At 34.9% G+C, this 17,290-nt stretch overlaps 1 protein-coding gene across 1 annotated transcript in view; it reads left to right on the top strand.

Annotated features, from left to right (window-relative positions):
• The window catches only part of SLC17A6 (solute carrier family 17 member 6), a 30,845-nt gene extending 14,344 nt beyond the window's left edge, over positions 1 to 16,501 (top strand). The window contains exons 5-12 of the mRNA XM_081100396.1: positions 1,348 to 1,435; positions 1,953 to 2,039; positions 5,090 to 5,232; positions 9,576 to 9,725; positions 13,039 to 13,171; positions 13,561 to 13,671; positions 14,163 to 14,290; positions 15,221 to 16,501. Coding sequence (XP_080956522.1) covers positions 1,348 to 1,435; positions 1,953 to 2,039; positions 5,090 to 5,232; positions 9,576 to 9,725; positions 13,039 to 13,171; positions 13,561 to 13,671; positions 14,163 to 14,290; positions 15,221 to 15,556 — 1,176 coding nt within the window. The 3' untranslated portion in view covers positions 15,557 to 16,501. The remainder of the gene's footprint in view (positions 1 to 1,347; positions 1,436 to 1,952; positions 2,040 to 5,089; positions 5,233 to 9,575; positions 9,726 to 13,038; positions 13,172 to 13,560; positions 13,672 to 14,162; positions 14,291 to 15,220) is intronic.
• The last annotated feature ends 789 nt before the right edge of the window (positions 16,502 to 17,290 follow it).

The following is a 17,290-nucleotide window of genomic DNA, read 5'->3' as shown; positions in this document are numbered from 1 at the left end:
AATAAATATGTCTTATTTGGTTGTGTCTACATCATGTAAAATATTGGAAAAGTTAGGCAATCAGCTATTTTGTCTTTAAATGATGATAAATTACAACTGTGACTGCTTACCTCCCCTTCTCTAGAATTGAGTGGTATTAAAGAAATGTTTAGTGACTATTTCACTTTTTAAAAAAACAGGCATTTTTTTAAATGTGCTGTAATAAAAATTTTTGAGTGTATTCTTTGCTGGCCACAATACTGAATTTTGGGAATTTTATGCCAACTCTCTCTGTTGGTTTTGAAACATTATTTGAGTTTTCACTGATGCATTTTATTGAAATGGGCATGTAACTCTAGTGACTGACTTTTGCTCCATCAGCTTGCTGCCTTTGAAAGAATTGCATTTAAAAACTTGAGGTTGGCCTACCTGTTGCCCTTCTCTTTCTATGAAGTATGGTGGGAATAGATTAAGTCAGATAAGTATAAAGGCACTGAAAACAATCTCCTCTCTCCACAAACAAGGAAAAATTAATAGGATCGAAATAACAGATAAAGGAGAATTATAGTCATTCCAGGACCCTCGTTGGATACCAAATTTCATGGATGACAAGTCCTTTAAACTGGTGTAGTCTTTGGGTATAACATGTGCACAGCCTCCTTTGTACCTTATACCATCTCTAAATTAATTATAGTATCTAGTACAATGTTAATACTATATAAATAGTTGTTATACTCTATTGTTTAGGGAATAATAACAAGAAAAACAAATGTATACATTTTTGGTACAGACACAACCATGGCAGGCCCAACTACATAGTACATGTCAGCAACAAATGTAGCATTTTTTCCCCTAAAAATTTCAAGCTGAGATTGGTTGCATCTGCAGATGTAGAATTTGTGGCTGCAGAGGGCTGACTATGCTTTAAGAGTCTTAAGTTCTACATACTACTTTCAGGAAGTGTGAACTTCAAGGATCTAAGCTTTAACTTCCTTTGTATGGATTCCTTATATTAAGAATCACTGAGTTTAATGCCTCACAGAAAGGTCTTCCAAATTTCCCAAACTGTTCAGAATTACATATGAACTGAATAGTGTAAGATCTCTCATTTTGCCTTGATCAGAAGAAAATTGAGGTAGAAATCAGACTTGAGGGGTGGGAAATTTGAACAGGTCGCTAAAAAGAGGCCAGGCCTTACCTGGGCTGGGCTGAAAGTTCTAAGATGGAATTTCAGGGAATCAGCAAAGTCTCATGAATAGCAACTTTCCCTTGTGCCCATTCTAAGGAAACTGCATCAGAGAAGGGGATGTGCCTATTTTCCAATGACCCTGGATCCTAAATGGTGATATATATCTTCCTCCATCACAGGGTGTCACCTACCCAGCATGTCATGGAATATGGAGCAAATGGGCCCCTCCTCTAGAGAGAAGTAGATTGGCAACCACCTCCTTTTGTGGTAAATACTATGCGCCAATGTAGTTGTGGTGGGTGAAAGTTTAGGAACGACTTGAATAAGATTTTTAAATTAGTAAAGATCACCTGAAAAACCAACTGGGGAGTGCCTGTGTGTGTATATGAGGAAAGGTTTGGGGTCACCATTTCAATTTCTTTAATTCTTATTGGTCTCCTTACATCCTGTATTTCTTCTTGTGCTTTGCTGTTGTTTTTTTAGTTCATCCACATCATCTAGGTTTTCAAATTTGTTTATGAATTATTTTTATTATAGTCTTTTAAATTTAATTTTTATTGTAGTCTTATTATTTTTAAATCTTTGCTGTGTCTTGGGCAAGTTATAACTACTTGTGTAGTCCTGTATTCGTGGCTAAATATGTAGGCATATATGAGTGTGAGTGTGCATGTACTCAAGTGTATAAGTGAAAATTTGTGTGAGTGAATCAAGGAACATAAAATAAAGTCAAGAATTTTTATTGATTTCATTTAATTTTTTTCCCCCATTCTCCCTCCTCCTTTAGGTTCCTATGCTGGAGCTGTGATTGCAATGCCTTTAGCTGGCATTCTTGTACAGTATACAGGCTGGTCTTCAGTATTCTATGTCTATGGTATGTTACATTTCTATACCCTAGAGTTCAAAGAACTCTGCCTAAGCTAGAACAATGAGATAGGTCACTAAATGTAACTTCTGTGTTTACTTACTTATTTTTTTCCCCATTAAGAGTTCTTTCCTTATATTCTGGGAAGATCAAGGAAAATGTTCTACCTCTATGATTTTTCCTACATTGTTATTTATTGTTTTTTAAAAAGCAACCTCATTGCTGATGGAAACTTTGTGATGTATGATGGATATTGCCCTTGATTATGAATAATAAAATTAAGTTAGCTCTTGAGTCAAAGCTGAATAAGAGGAAAGAGCTAGGAAGCCCCCACTTCTCTTTCTTACTACTGTTTCCTTGGTCATTTCCCTGATTGTGCCTCCTCAAGTCTGAATAGTGTTAGAGAGCTGGACGGCTATAGTAATGCTAACGTAACAATTCAATTTTGTGAAGAAATATTAGCAGTCCCTTGCAGCAGTAGCACATTTGAGTCCTCATTTCTTTTGCATTAAAGGAGATTAAGCCCCCGCATGGAAATAAAAAATACAAGAAACCCTAAATTCAAACTCCCTTTCTGTTTACTTTCTAACTAGAACCTGAAAACTTAACAATGAAAGTCCCCCTAAGGCAGTGGTTCTCAACCTTCCTAATGCCGCGACCCTTTAATACAGTTCCTCACGTTGTGGTGACCCCCAGTTTCATTGTTACAAATGGAACATCATTAAAGCATAGTGATGAATCACAAAAACAATATGTAATTATATATGTGTTTTCCGATGGTCTTAGGCGACCCCCAAAGGGGTCGTGACCCACAGGTTGAGAACCGTTGCCCTAAGGGTCTCTGAGAGACACTTTTATAATAATGAGGACAGGAAAAACATAAGAGAGCTGGGTTCCAACTGATTTTGTCACTGATTAATACCATCTCTGAGCATGAGCATGAGAACCTGAAAGATTAATGAAGCCATGTGGTTGAGCAGAATAGTTATCTGGCTGTTTCCAAATTTGTTGAGATCCATTTCCATTTTGAAATGTTCTCATCAGAGCAAACACTTATGTTTGTAGAGTGTTATTAAATATACTTTATAGGAGGGGCTCTTAGTCTGGTTCAAAAGCCCTGGATGGCTTTGCATTTATGAATGCTCTAAATTATAAGCCATGCATGCATTTGTACATTGTTTTTCCTGGAGAGATCACTTTATCAGATTTTAATCTATATCTTTCATTAGATTTTTAAGAGTTCATAATTCAAAGAAGTTTCAAGCATGTATTTCTCGGGTATAGAGTACAAGTTGGGAGGGCCATCCATTAAACCCTCTGATGTGTTTGACTGAAAACATGGTGTGGCTTTAAAGTAAGGAGACTAATTTCCACAAAGCATGTATGAAAATCAGCCACATTATTTCAAGTTATAACTTATTTTATGTTTATCCTTGAATGGTTCAAAGTTTAAATATTAGGTAATCTGCAAATATCCTATCATGGTACCTGCTCAGTTGCTGTGTGTAACAAAATTTGGGTCTTTGAGTCATACATTTAATATTGATATTTTAAAACTCAGTAAGATAAGACTTGTGTAGTGACTAAGGTTTAAAAAGATAATGCATGCAGGGTGGGAGCAAAAGTAGATTTACAGTTGTTCTTATGGAAAATAATACACTCATTAATAAATAATAATACCAGGATAAACTATGTTTCAGGTACTTACAACTGTAAACCTTCTTTTGCTACATCCTGTAAAAAGCAATTAGCTGCATATTAGGCACTTCAGATGCATTCAGAGAGGAGTAATGATAATTATTTCTAAATCACAAGAGCTCCCATTTATTGAATTCTTATTTTCAGCCCTCCACTGTGCTAGTTGCTTTATGCATTATCTGCCTTAACTTTACTTTGCCACAATCTCATAAAAAATGAATTATTATCTCATTTTACAGTGGTGGTTTAGAGAGATTCAGTTCCTGATCAGATTATGTAGCTAATGAATGACACAGCCAGGATTTGAATCTGGGAGAGCCATATTCCATAACCAGTACACTATATCGGATTTTCACTGTCATGTTTAGTAATTGAAAGAAGCTTGCCACATCAGAAACTATGGTATTATTAAGGGACACGGAGAGACTGAGCAAGCAAAAAAAAAAAAAAAGTATATGGGGATCAGGGATTGTTACCCAAGGGAGAAAGAACAGTCTGAGGCAAGAATGAAATGGCCAGCTGCTGGGAAACAAGAATAAATCACTTGAAATTCTTTGTATTATTAATGTGTCCAGATTTATATCACAAAGTAAGGGCATGTTTAATGGTGAGAGAGGTAAATAAAGAAGGGGATGAAAAGAACTTGCAAACAGTTTATTGTACTGAAATTTATAACTTTCATCTGCCCCCAAAAAATGATCAATAGGCAATAGCATGTCCCGAAAATAATATGGTATTCAGTCACATAAAGTGGGAAATGTTCCTATATTAATTACAGAAGCCCATTTTTAAATGTACAATAGACACTCAAGACTGAAATAATTTTCTCTATTTTACTTAATAGTCTGTTTACTAGATCTGGAAATGCTATCAGAAGAGGTAAAGGGGCATTTCTTTTCTCTGGAAATGCAGACCACTCTTCTATATTTAAGACAGGCCAATAACAAAAGGATCAACCTCATAGAATTCTTTGAGGACAGGGATTTTGTCTTGTTCCTCATATTTCTCTCCCTTAAGAGAGTGCCTGGAAAAGTAACTTCTCAATAAATATTTGTTGGATGGGTGAATGTGTTCCAGACCACACCAATCTATAATTATTTGTTGTGAGTTTCTTGCGTATCAGCATTATTTAAAGAGACAGAGGTAAATCCAGGACTACCCTTCAGGAAGATTGAAGTCTGGTGGCAAACGACAAGAAGAGATAACTAAAGTCAGTTGTAGAAACAGAAACTTGAATTCACACTCTATAGAATATGATTGTCATGAGATTTTTTTGTAGTGTTATTTCAGCAAATGACTTTTAAATGGAAGTATTTATAATGGTTTTCTTTGACTTGCTCCTTTTGAACTCTTGCTTGCAGGAAGTTTTGGGATGGTCTGGTACATGTTTTGGCTTTTGGTGTCTTATGAGAGTCCTGCAAAGCATCCTACTATTACAGATGAAGAACGTAGGTACATAGAAGAAAGCATTGGAGAGAGTGCAAATCTTTTAGGTGCAATGGAAGTAAGAATTTTATTATGGTGTATATTTCTATTCCTATTCTCCATCTCATCTCCCTTCAACCAACCAATTCAACAAAACTAATATGGTATCAATCATGAGTGTTTTCTTTACTTCATTCATATTCCCTGATATACTTGGGAATTATTGCTATATTTTTTCTTTATCTTTGTTAAGTATTTTCAAATTTGCCCTGTGTTATAGCTATGATTATAAACCTAAGTGAGTTATTAAAAACAGTTCAATATGGGCCATAATTTAAACAAATTCAACCAATAGTTAATTTTAGATTGTAGGAAATGCCAAATCACCTAATTCAGTCATGGAAAAGGCGATTTTTTTTTGTTCGTCAAATAGTCTAAATGTTGGTTTTATACATATGTATTTATATTACATGTGGTTTAGGAAGTCCTAAAGCATTAGAATGCTGATAACAGAGAGCTGATGTGAAAATATTATTAACATAATCCTTTTATTGATATAATCCATTTTCAGAATCATTGTTATGGAGATCATTATATAGATAATGTTGTAAAGCCCTTTTCCTGATTATGATTGGGCTTCTTGGACAGGATCTGCCTATAGAGAGTGAAATGAAGTTATATGTCAATAATGCAACTATTTTAGTACATGTGACATTAATAAATCATAAATAGTAAGTAGCAGATAGCCATATGATACTACGATAAATCTAGTAAACGAAAAGTCATGTATTTAGACAGGTTTAGTAATTCAGCATTTAATCAATAACCTAACTTCCTTATGCTGAGTGGGAAGGTGACATTCACTGGCTGAGGAACCAATGCCCTTTATACATTATGTTTCTCCTCCCACATTTGAATTGTATATTATTCCAGCTCTGTTTCCCTACTTCATTTGTTAGAGAAGGCCTGTCTTTGACATATCATTCTAGTAAAAGGTCATTGCCCGTTGTTACTGAAGACATGTATTTTGACTTTTAATGAATAAGAAAAATTCCATGTTGGATATTATTCAGAAGTTAAACTTCAGTACTTAAAAATAATCCTTACATTATATTTGTTCCATGAGCTGAGTAGACTGATATTTAAAACTTTCCCCTTCCTGTTTCCTTCTGTAAATGGATTGATAATTTCTTTCTAGTGGTGGCTACTCAAAAAATAGGAGGAAATGTGGGGGTGGGGTGGGTATTGGCAGTGTGCTCTGGTGCCCACCAGCCACAGTTGCTGTGAGCAGAAGCTAAAAGTAGGTTGGTCCAAGGTGAGTTCAGAATTTAGCTTCAATTTCTGCCCAAAACAACCTGATCAGCCTGTATCTTCATTAGTTAAATGTGCTTCTTTTATTTACCAGTTCTTGAAATACTGTGTGTCTAGATCAGGCATAAATTTTTCTGAAATAACCCTCAAAAGAACAGCCAGATGGATAAAAGAACATAATCTCAAAATTCCCATTTTCTATATCTTACTGCTTTTCTAAACATAATATTTTATGACTTAGTGATATTTTATACTTTAGCTTCAAGGTAAATTATTCAAAATATATCAGTGGTGATAGAACTTACATTTTATTTTGAACTTTTTTATTGTGAACAAATTTAATATGCAAGAGCAGCCATATACCCACTGCATAGATGCAAGTTGTTAACATCTTGTTTTATTTATTTCATTTTTTTTGCTGAATAATTTCAAAGTAAATGAGATATCATAAACCTTTATTCATGAGTATCTCACATGAGTCTCTAGAAAATAAGAATATCCTCCTTCAGAATCTAAGTACTAGTATCATACCTAACACAATTAGAAATAATTTCCTAACATTATTTAAAACCTAGATATTTAAATTTCTAATATCTGGTGCAAATTTGAATACATAGTCTATATTCATATGTCTTTTATAGCTATTCATTTTGAGTATGGCTCCAATTAAAGATCACACACATTGCAGCTGACTATAATGTTTCTTGAATCTCTCTTAAAAATAATTAAATACAACATATATACAGAAAAAATGCACAAAATCATAAGCAAATAGCTTGCTAAATTTTAATAAACTAAATACACCTGTGTTGTAGTAGAATGTTATCAGAATACCATAAATCCTCCAACAACCCCCAACCACTTTTTAAGGTATGAAATTAGATACTTTTCTCTTATGGTTGATGAAATGTTTTGCAACCTGAAAAATAAAGTCCTCAGGGCCCTGATGTAAATAAAAGAAATGCCAGTCGAGCAAGAAAAAGTTATTTACTTCTAATAATATTCTAAACTTATTTCTTGTACAAATATCTATAATGCTAACATTCCTTATTTGGACATTTTTATTATCAGTGAATAAGTATATTCATCTGGCACCATTGTTCCAGAACATTCTGAATTGAAGGAGAAAAAAACAACAACCCTGCACTTTTGGAACCCGTCTATAATGCTGACACTTAACATTTTTATCCAAAGCCATAGAACTCATTATATATTATTAGGATGGGCTTTTGTGACGTTTTGATTCTTTTTTTATATTATATATTATATTTGTGATCACCACAGTATAGCATTCTACTATATTACTTTTAAAGTGACCTTTAAAAGGATTCGTTAGAATCACAATCAATAATAGCAATGATGGGATTCTCCATCCAGAAATAATTACTAAATCTGTGTAAAAAGCATGTTTGCCTCCTCTCTTTTTAATTTTAAATGTTTATTAAATGTATTGGGGTGACATAAGATTAGAGGTTTGCATTGCTTACCACCCAAAGTCAAATCTCCTTTCGTCATCATACACTCCACTCCCTCTCCCCCTCCTCACCCTCCTTTCCTCATAGACCCAGACACTAGTAACCACCATCCTACTGTGGTTTTTGTTTGTCTTGTTTGTTTCTTTCAGTTTTATTTCCACTGATGAGTGCCTCCTCTTTTACGCTTATGGTCAGGTCAAGGATCCCAAGCTAGAAATAAGCAAAATTATTTTAGTCTATTGATTCTTCACAAAACAGTATTTTGGTGTTCAAAGTGAAGTAATTGAAAAGTGTTTAGAAATATGAGAGACATTTTAAGGTGTAAAAATTAGTCTTGGGAAGGATACTTGTGCATTTGGGCAAACACAGAATCTTTAAGTATATTGGATGCAACTTTTAATGGGTATTATAAGCAAAGCCAATCATATTTAGGTTGTTCATTTTGAATGTCTTGTATGTCATAAATAACTACAGTCATGTGCAGTTAGTGACTGAATACATTTTGAGAAACAGTGGTTTTAGGTGATTTAGTTATTGTGCGAACATCATAGAGTGCACTTACACAAACCTAGATGGCACAGCCTGCTGCTGTAATTGTATGTGCGGTATTTTTCTTTTTAATCCTTACCCAAAGAGATTTTTATTAATGAGAGAGAGAGAGAGAGAGAGAGAGAGAGAGAGAGAGAGAGAGAGAGAGAGAGAGAATGTGAAAGAGAAAAATCACATGTGCCCTGACAGATCAAACATGCAATCTGGGTATGTGTGCTCACTGGGAATTGAACCTGTAACCTTTTGGTGTACAGGATGATGCTCCAACCAACTGAGCCACACAGCCAGGGATGTGCTATACTTCTATGTGACTATCAGTGCAGTAGGCTCTGTAAACATGCGAGCTATGTGTTGGGCTACGGTGTCATTAGGCGATAGGAATTTTTTTTTAGCTCTATTATAATCTTATAAGACCACATAGTATATGTGGTAAACCATTGCCAAAATGTTGTTATACAATGCATGACTGTAGTTATGATGTGCGCATGGTATGCTGGGTTAAAGCTAAATATTTTAACCAAATATCCATCATGTAACTTTTATAGAGCCTTGCACTCCAGTGTCACAGAATTTATACTGATATCCATTGACTAGCAAGAGTGTTTATAGATAAGTAGTGGTATCATTGTCTTTAGATAGGGTCTAGATTATTGCACTCAATTTTTCTTATTTTTATAAGTACGTTGAATTTTCAATATTCTAGACAAAATATTTTGGATACCAACAAGGTCACCGGTTTGGATACCAACAAGGTTACAGTGAGTTTTAGCTGAGGCATGATCTTATCACTGCAAAACAGAAAGAAATCTTAAAAACTGAGATCTGTGCTTCTGGAATTAGTTTTATATAAATATGGAATCTTGTATATCCCCAACACTGAAACAATTTAATCAAAATATGAGGCTAATACATTTTTTCTCTTCTAATGATTATTCATATAACTAAGGTTAACTGGACTGTTTCAATTAATGACTCACTACTTCTTGTCTACCATCCTACTCATGCCCCAACATACATATCATAAAAATGCAAAGCCCGTTAGAATGTATTTGAAATGGTCAGAATGGCTCTCTTTTTGGGATTTCAGAAATTCAAGACTCCATGGAGGAAATTTTTTACATCTATGCCAGTCTATGCAATCATTGTCGCCAATTTCTGTAGAAGCTGGACTTTCTATTTATTGCTTATTAGTCAGCCAGCATATTTTGAGGAAGTCTTTGGATTTGAAATCAGCAAGGTATGTGAAAATTATCTCTATGTAACTAGTGCATACTTTTTGTACTTATGTGAATATTAAGTTTCTTTACCAAGATTTTATCTTCTAAATTTCATGAGTTATTTGTGTATTCGGTCAATAAGTAACTTCTGGGAAAGAAAAGCTAAGCACGATGTTTATGCACTGCCTTCAAATATCTGCTGGAATCTGCTCTCCTTTTTTGCAGGGAACACAGACAAAAGAGACCTACTCTCTGCCCACGTGGAGCTTACATCTCCATTGGGGTGGGCAGCGATGTTGCCCTCTCTCTGCAATTAAACATAACTTTTTCTTTTTAATTCTCACCAGAGGACATGCTTAGAGAGAGGTGTGGAGGGAGGGAATGGGGAGGGAGGGAGGGAGGGAGGGAGGGAGAGAGAGAGAGAGAGAGAGAGAGAGAGAGAGAGAGAGAGAGACATGAGAGCAAAACATCCATCTGCTGCCTCCTGCACAGAGCCCACGGTGGGGGGCGGAGGGGGGGGCGGGGGCGGTGCGCGGGGTTGAGCCTGAAACCCAGGCATGTGACCTGACTGGGAATTGAACCATAACTTTAAAGTGCACAGGATGGCTCCCTACCAACTGAGCCACACTGGCCAGCCAGGGCAAACATAACTTCTTTTAAATATCATATCAGAGACTATGGAACAGTGAATGTAAAAGTACTTCATTAAGGTGGAATTGCTATTACCAATCTAACTCTTCTTCAATGCTCTCAGAAATTTGTCTGGCTAAAAGATTTGAGGATAACAAAAAATATTTGAAAACATGCTTACATGGTGTTTCTCCAATTTATTCATTTGTTGAACATGATATATGAAATTTTGTGTTAGATTCAGAAATAAAAATATGTTTTCTGTCCTCAAGAATTTATTGATTGGTGGTGTAGACCAAAAAAAAAAGAGGAAGCTACTAATTACAGCGCAGTATGCTAAATGCTATTGTATTTAGGCATATATTCATAGCTATGATAATATAATCATTTTGAGGTTTTCTATAAGGATGAAATGAAGATAATACTACTACTTTATATAAGGGTTTGAAATCTCAAGGTCCTTTCATATTCATGAACAACCTTGTATGATTGAATAGGGTGTAACTATCACCATTTCTCTTGAACTGATGTAGAACCAGAAGCTAGGGATAGCATTTAAATTGCCTGAAGCCAAGCTGGTGATAAATGACAGAATCAACTTTAAGCCCAGGTCCTTTGACTTGTTTCAATTCCCTCTACTGTGCCATTCAAATTCAGGTAAACCACATATTAACTTAAGCATTTAGCAAGTATTCGTTGAATGCCATCTCTGCACCTAGCCCTTGGCTGAGTACTGAATACACTTGTCTGTGCTGGCAATGGACTTGCCATTTCTCTTCATGTCATTACCTAAGTCCAGCTGGGCTCACTATTCATATTATGCCTCTACTTGAAAGATTATCTGAGGCCTGGAACTGAAGGCAACCTGAGTTAGGCGTAGCTATTCTAAGAGCCCTTTTGTCATCCCTGTTTCTAAGGAAACTGTTTCCTCCATTATTGAGAAGAATAATGCTGCTTTAGACAAGGCTCTTCTCCCGGTAGCTGATCAAACGCAGCAGAGTAGCCTTTGGGAGCTCTGAGAGGTGTTACACTTCTCAACAAAGGCTGCTGGAGGTGTGAGTCCATTTTCAGAATCTGGGCCAACTATGACACTGAGAGGCTATTAATAAAGTCAGGTCTCCTGGGGGAGAGTGAAGGAACCAACTGATGTTAATGAAACTGCATGGTCATTCTGGCCCTGGAGCTCCAATTAATTGAAAATGCGTGAGTGAAAGCAATAGTATTTTACAACAACTAAATATAATAACCAGATGGGTTGATTTGATTCACTTATTATATTTTAAAATTATGGATAACTTCTACACACACAGATTGGCTTGATGATTTTGATTATACCTGTAACAACAACAAAAAAAAGACTCTAAACTTCCCTGAAAAACATGTAAAGGAGGTGATGGAGGAAATAGATCATGGGCTTTGATTCTAGGCTGACATGGTTCAGGAACTAAACTCTACGATAAACTATAATAATGACAATATAAAACACTTCTATCCAAAGTGAAAGAGAGAATTAAGTAGCTTGGACACTTAACCTATTTTAGAGTCATTCACCATCTTAATTAATCGTCCAAACAACCCAAATCTTTGGTCATGGCGCCACATTATACACCTTGGAAAATAAAACGCAATCTTTGTCTCAAACCTTCAGTAGTCTAATATGAAAGACATAGTTACATCAAATAATAAACTTATCCTACACTTGTCAGGAACTGTGCTTCAGAGTACTAGTATGCATAGTGAAAAACCTCCTTATATGTTTATAGTTAAAATTTACTAAGTCCACACATGTGGTAATACAGTACATAATTAAAATGCATTTTATTTATACTTCCTGCCTCCATAATGTCTAGAGAATAGTGCCTTGCACATAATTATTGCTAAGAAACTCTGTGTTGAATTGGTGCAGGTGGGTTAGATTTTTAGGTTGCATAGAAACTACAGGGTGTCCCAAAAAATGCATACACACTTTAATAGCTGATAGCTCAATTTTGAAAATGAAATGTATTTTAAAAAACACTGCCTTTGTAATTATTCAAAGTGTGTGTATATATTTTTTGGCACACCCTATATATTTTATTGTATGGCAATGTGACCAAATATTGATATTTGACATAAAAAAATGCCTAAAATTGAATAATTGATCTATATTTTCTGGGCTCTTATAGAATCTAAATATAAAACTCATAAGATATATATTTTTTAAATGCTATAAACATTGTTAGACTTATTATTAACTTAAAAATGAATTTAAACTACAGCCTCTTCAAGGTTTTGTCGAATGTACTATATTTTTCCTTCTGACTCTTTCTCTATCTCTGTCTCTCTCTCTTCTACTCCCCACTTTTTGCTAATGATACATTTTTGAAAACATATTTAAGAATATAAAATGGGCACATAAATGTGAATCACTCTGTGATAAGATTCAAGGTAGCTTATTCAGAAACTCAAAATGTACTGACTCATAGCACAGAAGAAAAGTATTCTCCAGAACACAAAAAGGGATACAAATAAAATTACTTGGCTTTTCTCATTTATTCTGTGAAAGTTACTACTTATTCTAGGAATGAGTAAGTGGTCATTTGGAGATAGAATTCTTCCTGCCTTTGCCCATGAAGAGTTTTATGATGATGTTCAAGAAAATCAAGACCATTACATTGCTCACATTACTTATGATCACATATATTTCTCCCCTCTTGTCATCAGGTTGGCATGCTGTCTGCTGTGCCACACTTAGTAATGACAATTATTGTACCTATTGGAGGGCAGATTGCAGACTTTCTAAGAAGCAGGCAAATTCTTTCAACTACTACAGTAAGAAAGATCATGAATTGTGGTGGTAAGTACCTACATCCATGATGTTAAAAACATACTTTTAGTTCATGAAGTTCTAATCTGCATAAGTAACTTTTTCTATACATATCACATATGCCATTACATTTGTGTCATTGCTCATTTATAAACATTTTCCTATCTTATTTTAGATTTTCATAACTCCTACTTTTAAATAACTGTATAACTAACTTGACCTTGCCACCACTGAAACTTAAGGTTGCTTTTGATGTTTTTATTCAGCACATGGAAGGTTTCAGGAATCTTTGCATATAAATTATTAGTGTTATTATTATTTTTAAGTAGGCTGCCAGAAGTGGTTTGCTAGAGCATTTTTAGCTCATTGGAAAAATTTACACAAATTTCTGAAGTGTTTTCATGTATTTGTTTCTGAAGGTTTTGGCATGGAAGCAACCCTGCTCCTGGTCGTTGGCTATTCTCACACTAGAGGGGTAGCTATCTCATTCCTGGTACTTGCAGTGGGATTCAGCGGATTTGCTATATCTGGTAACATACATTTTTAAAATTTGTACTTGTGACATCTCATTTTGGCTGGTGATGATAAGACGATCTATCCATCTATCTCCATATATTCTACTTTCCTATTTAAATATTTTGAGTTAAGAACGTTTACTGAACATATTTCCACTACAATTTATATTAAAAATAATAAAACATTTAGAAATCATTACTTAGACTTGTTACTATTCACTTTCTCCCTTCTTAGTTTTTTATTTAGTTCATTTATTTTTTGGTTATGAGAACATATCTCCTTCCTTCTGTGGAGTGAGCATCACATATTAAGCATAATATAAGAAAGTATACCTCATTTTATTCTCATTATATCCCTGAGCTAAATTAGCAAAAAGTAGTTATTAAGCACCTGCTGTGTACCTAGTATGTTTTAAGGAGGGTAGTGAGTATGGTAGAGAATATTTTTGTAGGCACTTCTAAGAGGCTTGGGGTTCTCTGAATTAAAGATTCTACATGTATTTCAGGTTTCAATGTTAACCACCTGGATATTGCTCCAAGATATGCCAGCATCTTAATGGGCATTTCGAATGGTGTTGGCACATTGTCAGGAATGGTTTGCCCTATCATTGTGGGTGCAATGACAAAGAACAAGGTAAGATGGAACAAAAGAGATGATTAGTTGTAGAAGATTCTCTCTCATGGTTTGGGAAAGGGTTAATACATTCTCTTTGGCATTTCTTTTCTGGTTCACTCCCCACACTTCTGAGTAGGGGAGAGGATTGAGGGTCAGAAAAAAATATCCAAGAACTCTGAGTGAGCCCTCTTTCCCAACCAATAAGCAACATGCTCCTTAACACCTTGTCATATTTCTGATATTTCTGATGTAGTTAACAAATCAAACCTTCTGCCCTCAGCTTATTAAAATAGGCAAGAGAAATCTTCTGAGCTTTATTTACAAGACTCAATTTGGACCCTTCTGTAGTTATCAGGGGAAGAATTTAATTATCAGCTAGTTGTCCTTATGTGTAGAGCTTCAAAATTGTGGTTTACTAGAGGAAAATAAATAAAAGGAGTGAGAAGAGGATATTAAGTAAATCAATGATAAATATTTTTAAAATTAGCTGACCACGGATATATTTGGAATTATTTCAAAACATGAGATTTAAATTACTTTTATTTTATTTTTATTTTTTTAAAAAATATATTTTATTGATTTTTTACAGAGAGGAAGGGAGAGGGATAGAGAGTTAGAAACATCGATGAGATGTTTCTGCACATCTCCTACTGGGGATGTGCCCGCAACCCAGGTACATGCCCTTGACCGGAGTCGAACCTGGGACCTTTCAGTCTGCAGGCTGACGCTCTATCCACTGAGCCAAACCGGTTTTGACTAAATTACTTTTAAAATAATGAAAGTTGCAGTGTTATAGGAAGTTTCTGTCACAGGATTTGCTTCATATGATCAAGAAGAGAGGTTTCCCCTACAGCTAGCATTTTATGAAAAGCTCGCTGGTGGAACATTTAGAGAAGATGTCTCACACATGGGGAGTTTGTTCTCACACGGCCACTTTTGTCCCTGCAGTCACGCGAGGAGTGGCAATATGTCTTCCTGATTGCTGCCCTCGTCCACTACGGTGGAGTCATATTTTATGGAATATTTGCCTCAGGAGAGAAGCAACCATGGGCAGACCCTGAGGAAACCAGTGAAGAAAAATGTGGGTTTATCCATGAAGATGAACTCGATGAAGAAACAGGGGACATTACTCAAAATTATATCAATTATGGTACCACCAAGTCTTATGGTGCCACAACACAGGCCAATGGAGGTTGGCCCAATGGCTGGGAAAAGAAAGAGGAATTTGTACAAGAAGAAGGACAAGACACATACACCTATAAGGACCGAGATGAGTATTCATAACAAAACTAAACGCTGGATTTATTTTTAGTGTCTGTGATTAACTTAATTGTGATTGCACAAAAAATTTTTAAAATATGTGGTGTGAACATGTAAACATCAACCAAGCAAGTCTTGCTGTAAAAATTAAATGAAAACAAACTCATGAAGTTACCATCAAGTGCAATCTGTAGAAGTTGTGAAATTCCATCTTTTCCATTCAGGTCATCTATTCTTGCATTTGTGCTTTCAAGGTTGACTGATCAAAAACTGTAGAAACAAGTAGTTACTCATTGGATTTATATGAGCAAAAACTCATCGCCATTTAATAAAGCACAGCTAAAACAGTTGGCACATTTCATCCTACAAAAGTTAGGAAGCCAAAGCTACTTGATCATGTCAAATGCACTTATATATTTGTTACACTGTATTGCAAGATCTCATGCAGAAGTCGTGTTAAAACAAAACAAAACACAACAATATAATGCTGCCATGTTGGCTGCAGCAGATGTTGACAACGTTTATTGGGTGTAAATCATGAACTTGGAATATCTCTCAATTAGAGAACATTGTGGGCTAGCAATGAGCAAGGCATACTAAATAATTGTTATTACATAATGTGGGCCATTTTGTTGGTTATCAAACGGAATGTCTTGCAGTGGTTTATATGAAATGCTGGGCACAAACACATACCTGTGAACGAGAACTTGTAAAGTGTGGGGTATGCTTCATGTTCTTCCATTTATTTACCTGACAGTATAAAACACTCCACATTTTAATAAATCGGACTTTTCATGTAGCATATCACATAACTTTTTTGCAAAAAAATTAGAAAAAGACTTCAATGTATTTTTATTACAACTTTGTACAGGTTGTAACTTGAATTAGGAAAAAAAAAAAAGATGCACACACCATAAAGAATCTAATGAGAAATTTACTATGGAAATAGAGCCCTGAAAATGCAATATTAACAACAAAAGAAATAGAAAATGGTTTAGATATTCTTCTTCCTTAATAATTAAATGCTATATAAAACTTGTGCCACAGAGCTATATATAATATAAAAAGATAAATTTAATAGAGAGATTGTAAGTAGATAATTTTATTATTTAAAGTCCCATTTAAAATATATTTGTCTTATATAGGACAACAAATTATATTAAAATTATATCTCTATATATCTGTATATCTTATACATATCCATACACAGAAACATAATAAACAATCTTCATACAAAATAGCATACACCTAATGTTGGGTTAGGGGATTGAAATTTCTACTTTCATAGAGTCATAGAATTTTAGATGGGGGCAGAGGCATTTTGCTTGTCACTTCTTAATATAACTCAACAGTAATAGCAACATTTGTGTACCAAGCAATAAGTGCAATGCATAAAATTTCCTGTCTGTATCTTATCTTTATTTTGCTTGTGGTAGCTTTTTTGGGTGGTTGGAATGATTCTTTTTTTCTTTTAAAAAAATAACATCAGACCTCTTTTTCGTGTTCTAAAATGATAATAATGCATTTCCCAATTCAACTCAAAATATTATTGGTGTATTCAACTGTCTATTCTGGATATTTGATCTGTTCATTGTATTGTGCTAGTGACTGGAGGCTCTGCTACTGCAAATATAAAACATAAAGTCTGTTTTAAAAATGCAAACCATATCTCTTGCTTTGTGTCTCAAAGTGGTGTTATGTGATCACAGCTTTTGTTGTATTGAATGAAAAGATATGGGCTTTCATTTTGTTGCTGCA

This window comes from Myotis nattereri (assembly GCF_964212035.1).
Source record: "Myotis nattereri genome assembly, chromosome: 9".
NCBI lineage: Eukaryota > Metazoa > Chordata > Mammalia > Chiroptera > Vespertilionidae > Myotis > Myotis nattereri.
This window is presented reverse-complemented; position numbering and strand designations above follow the sequence as displayed.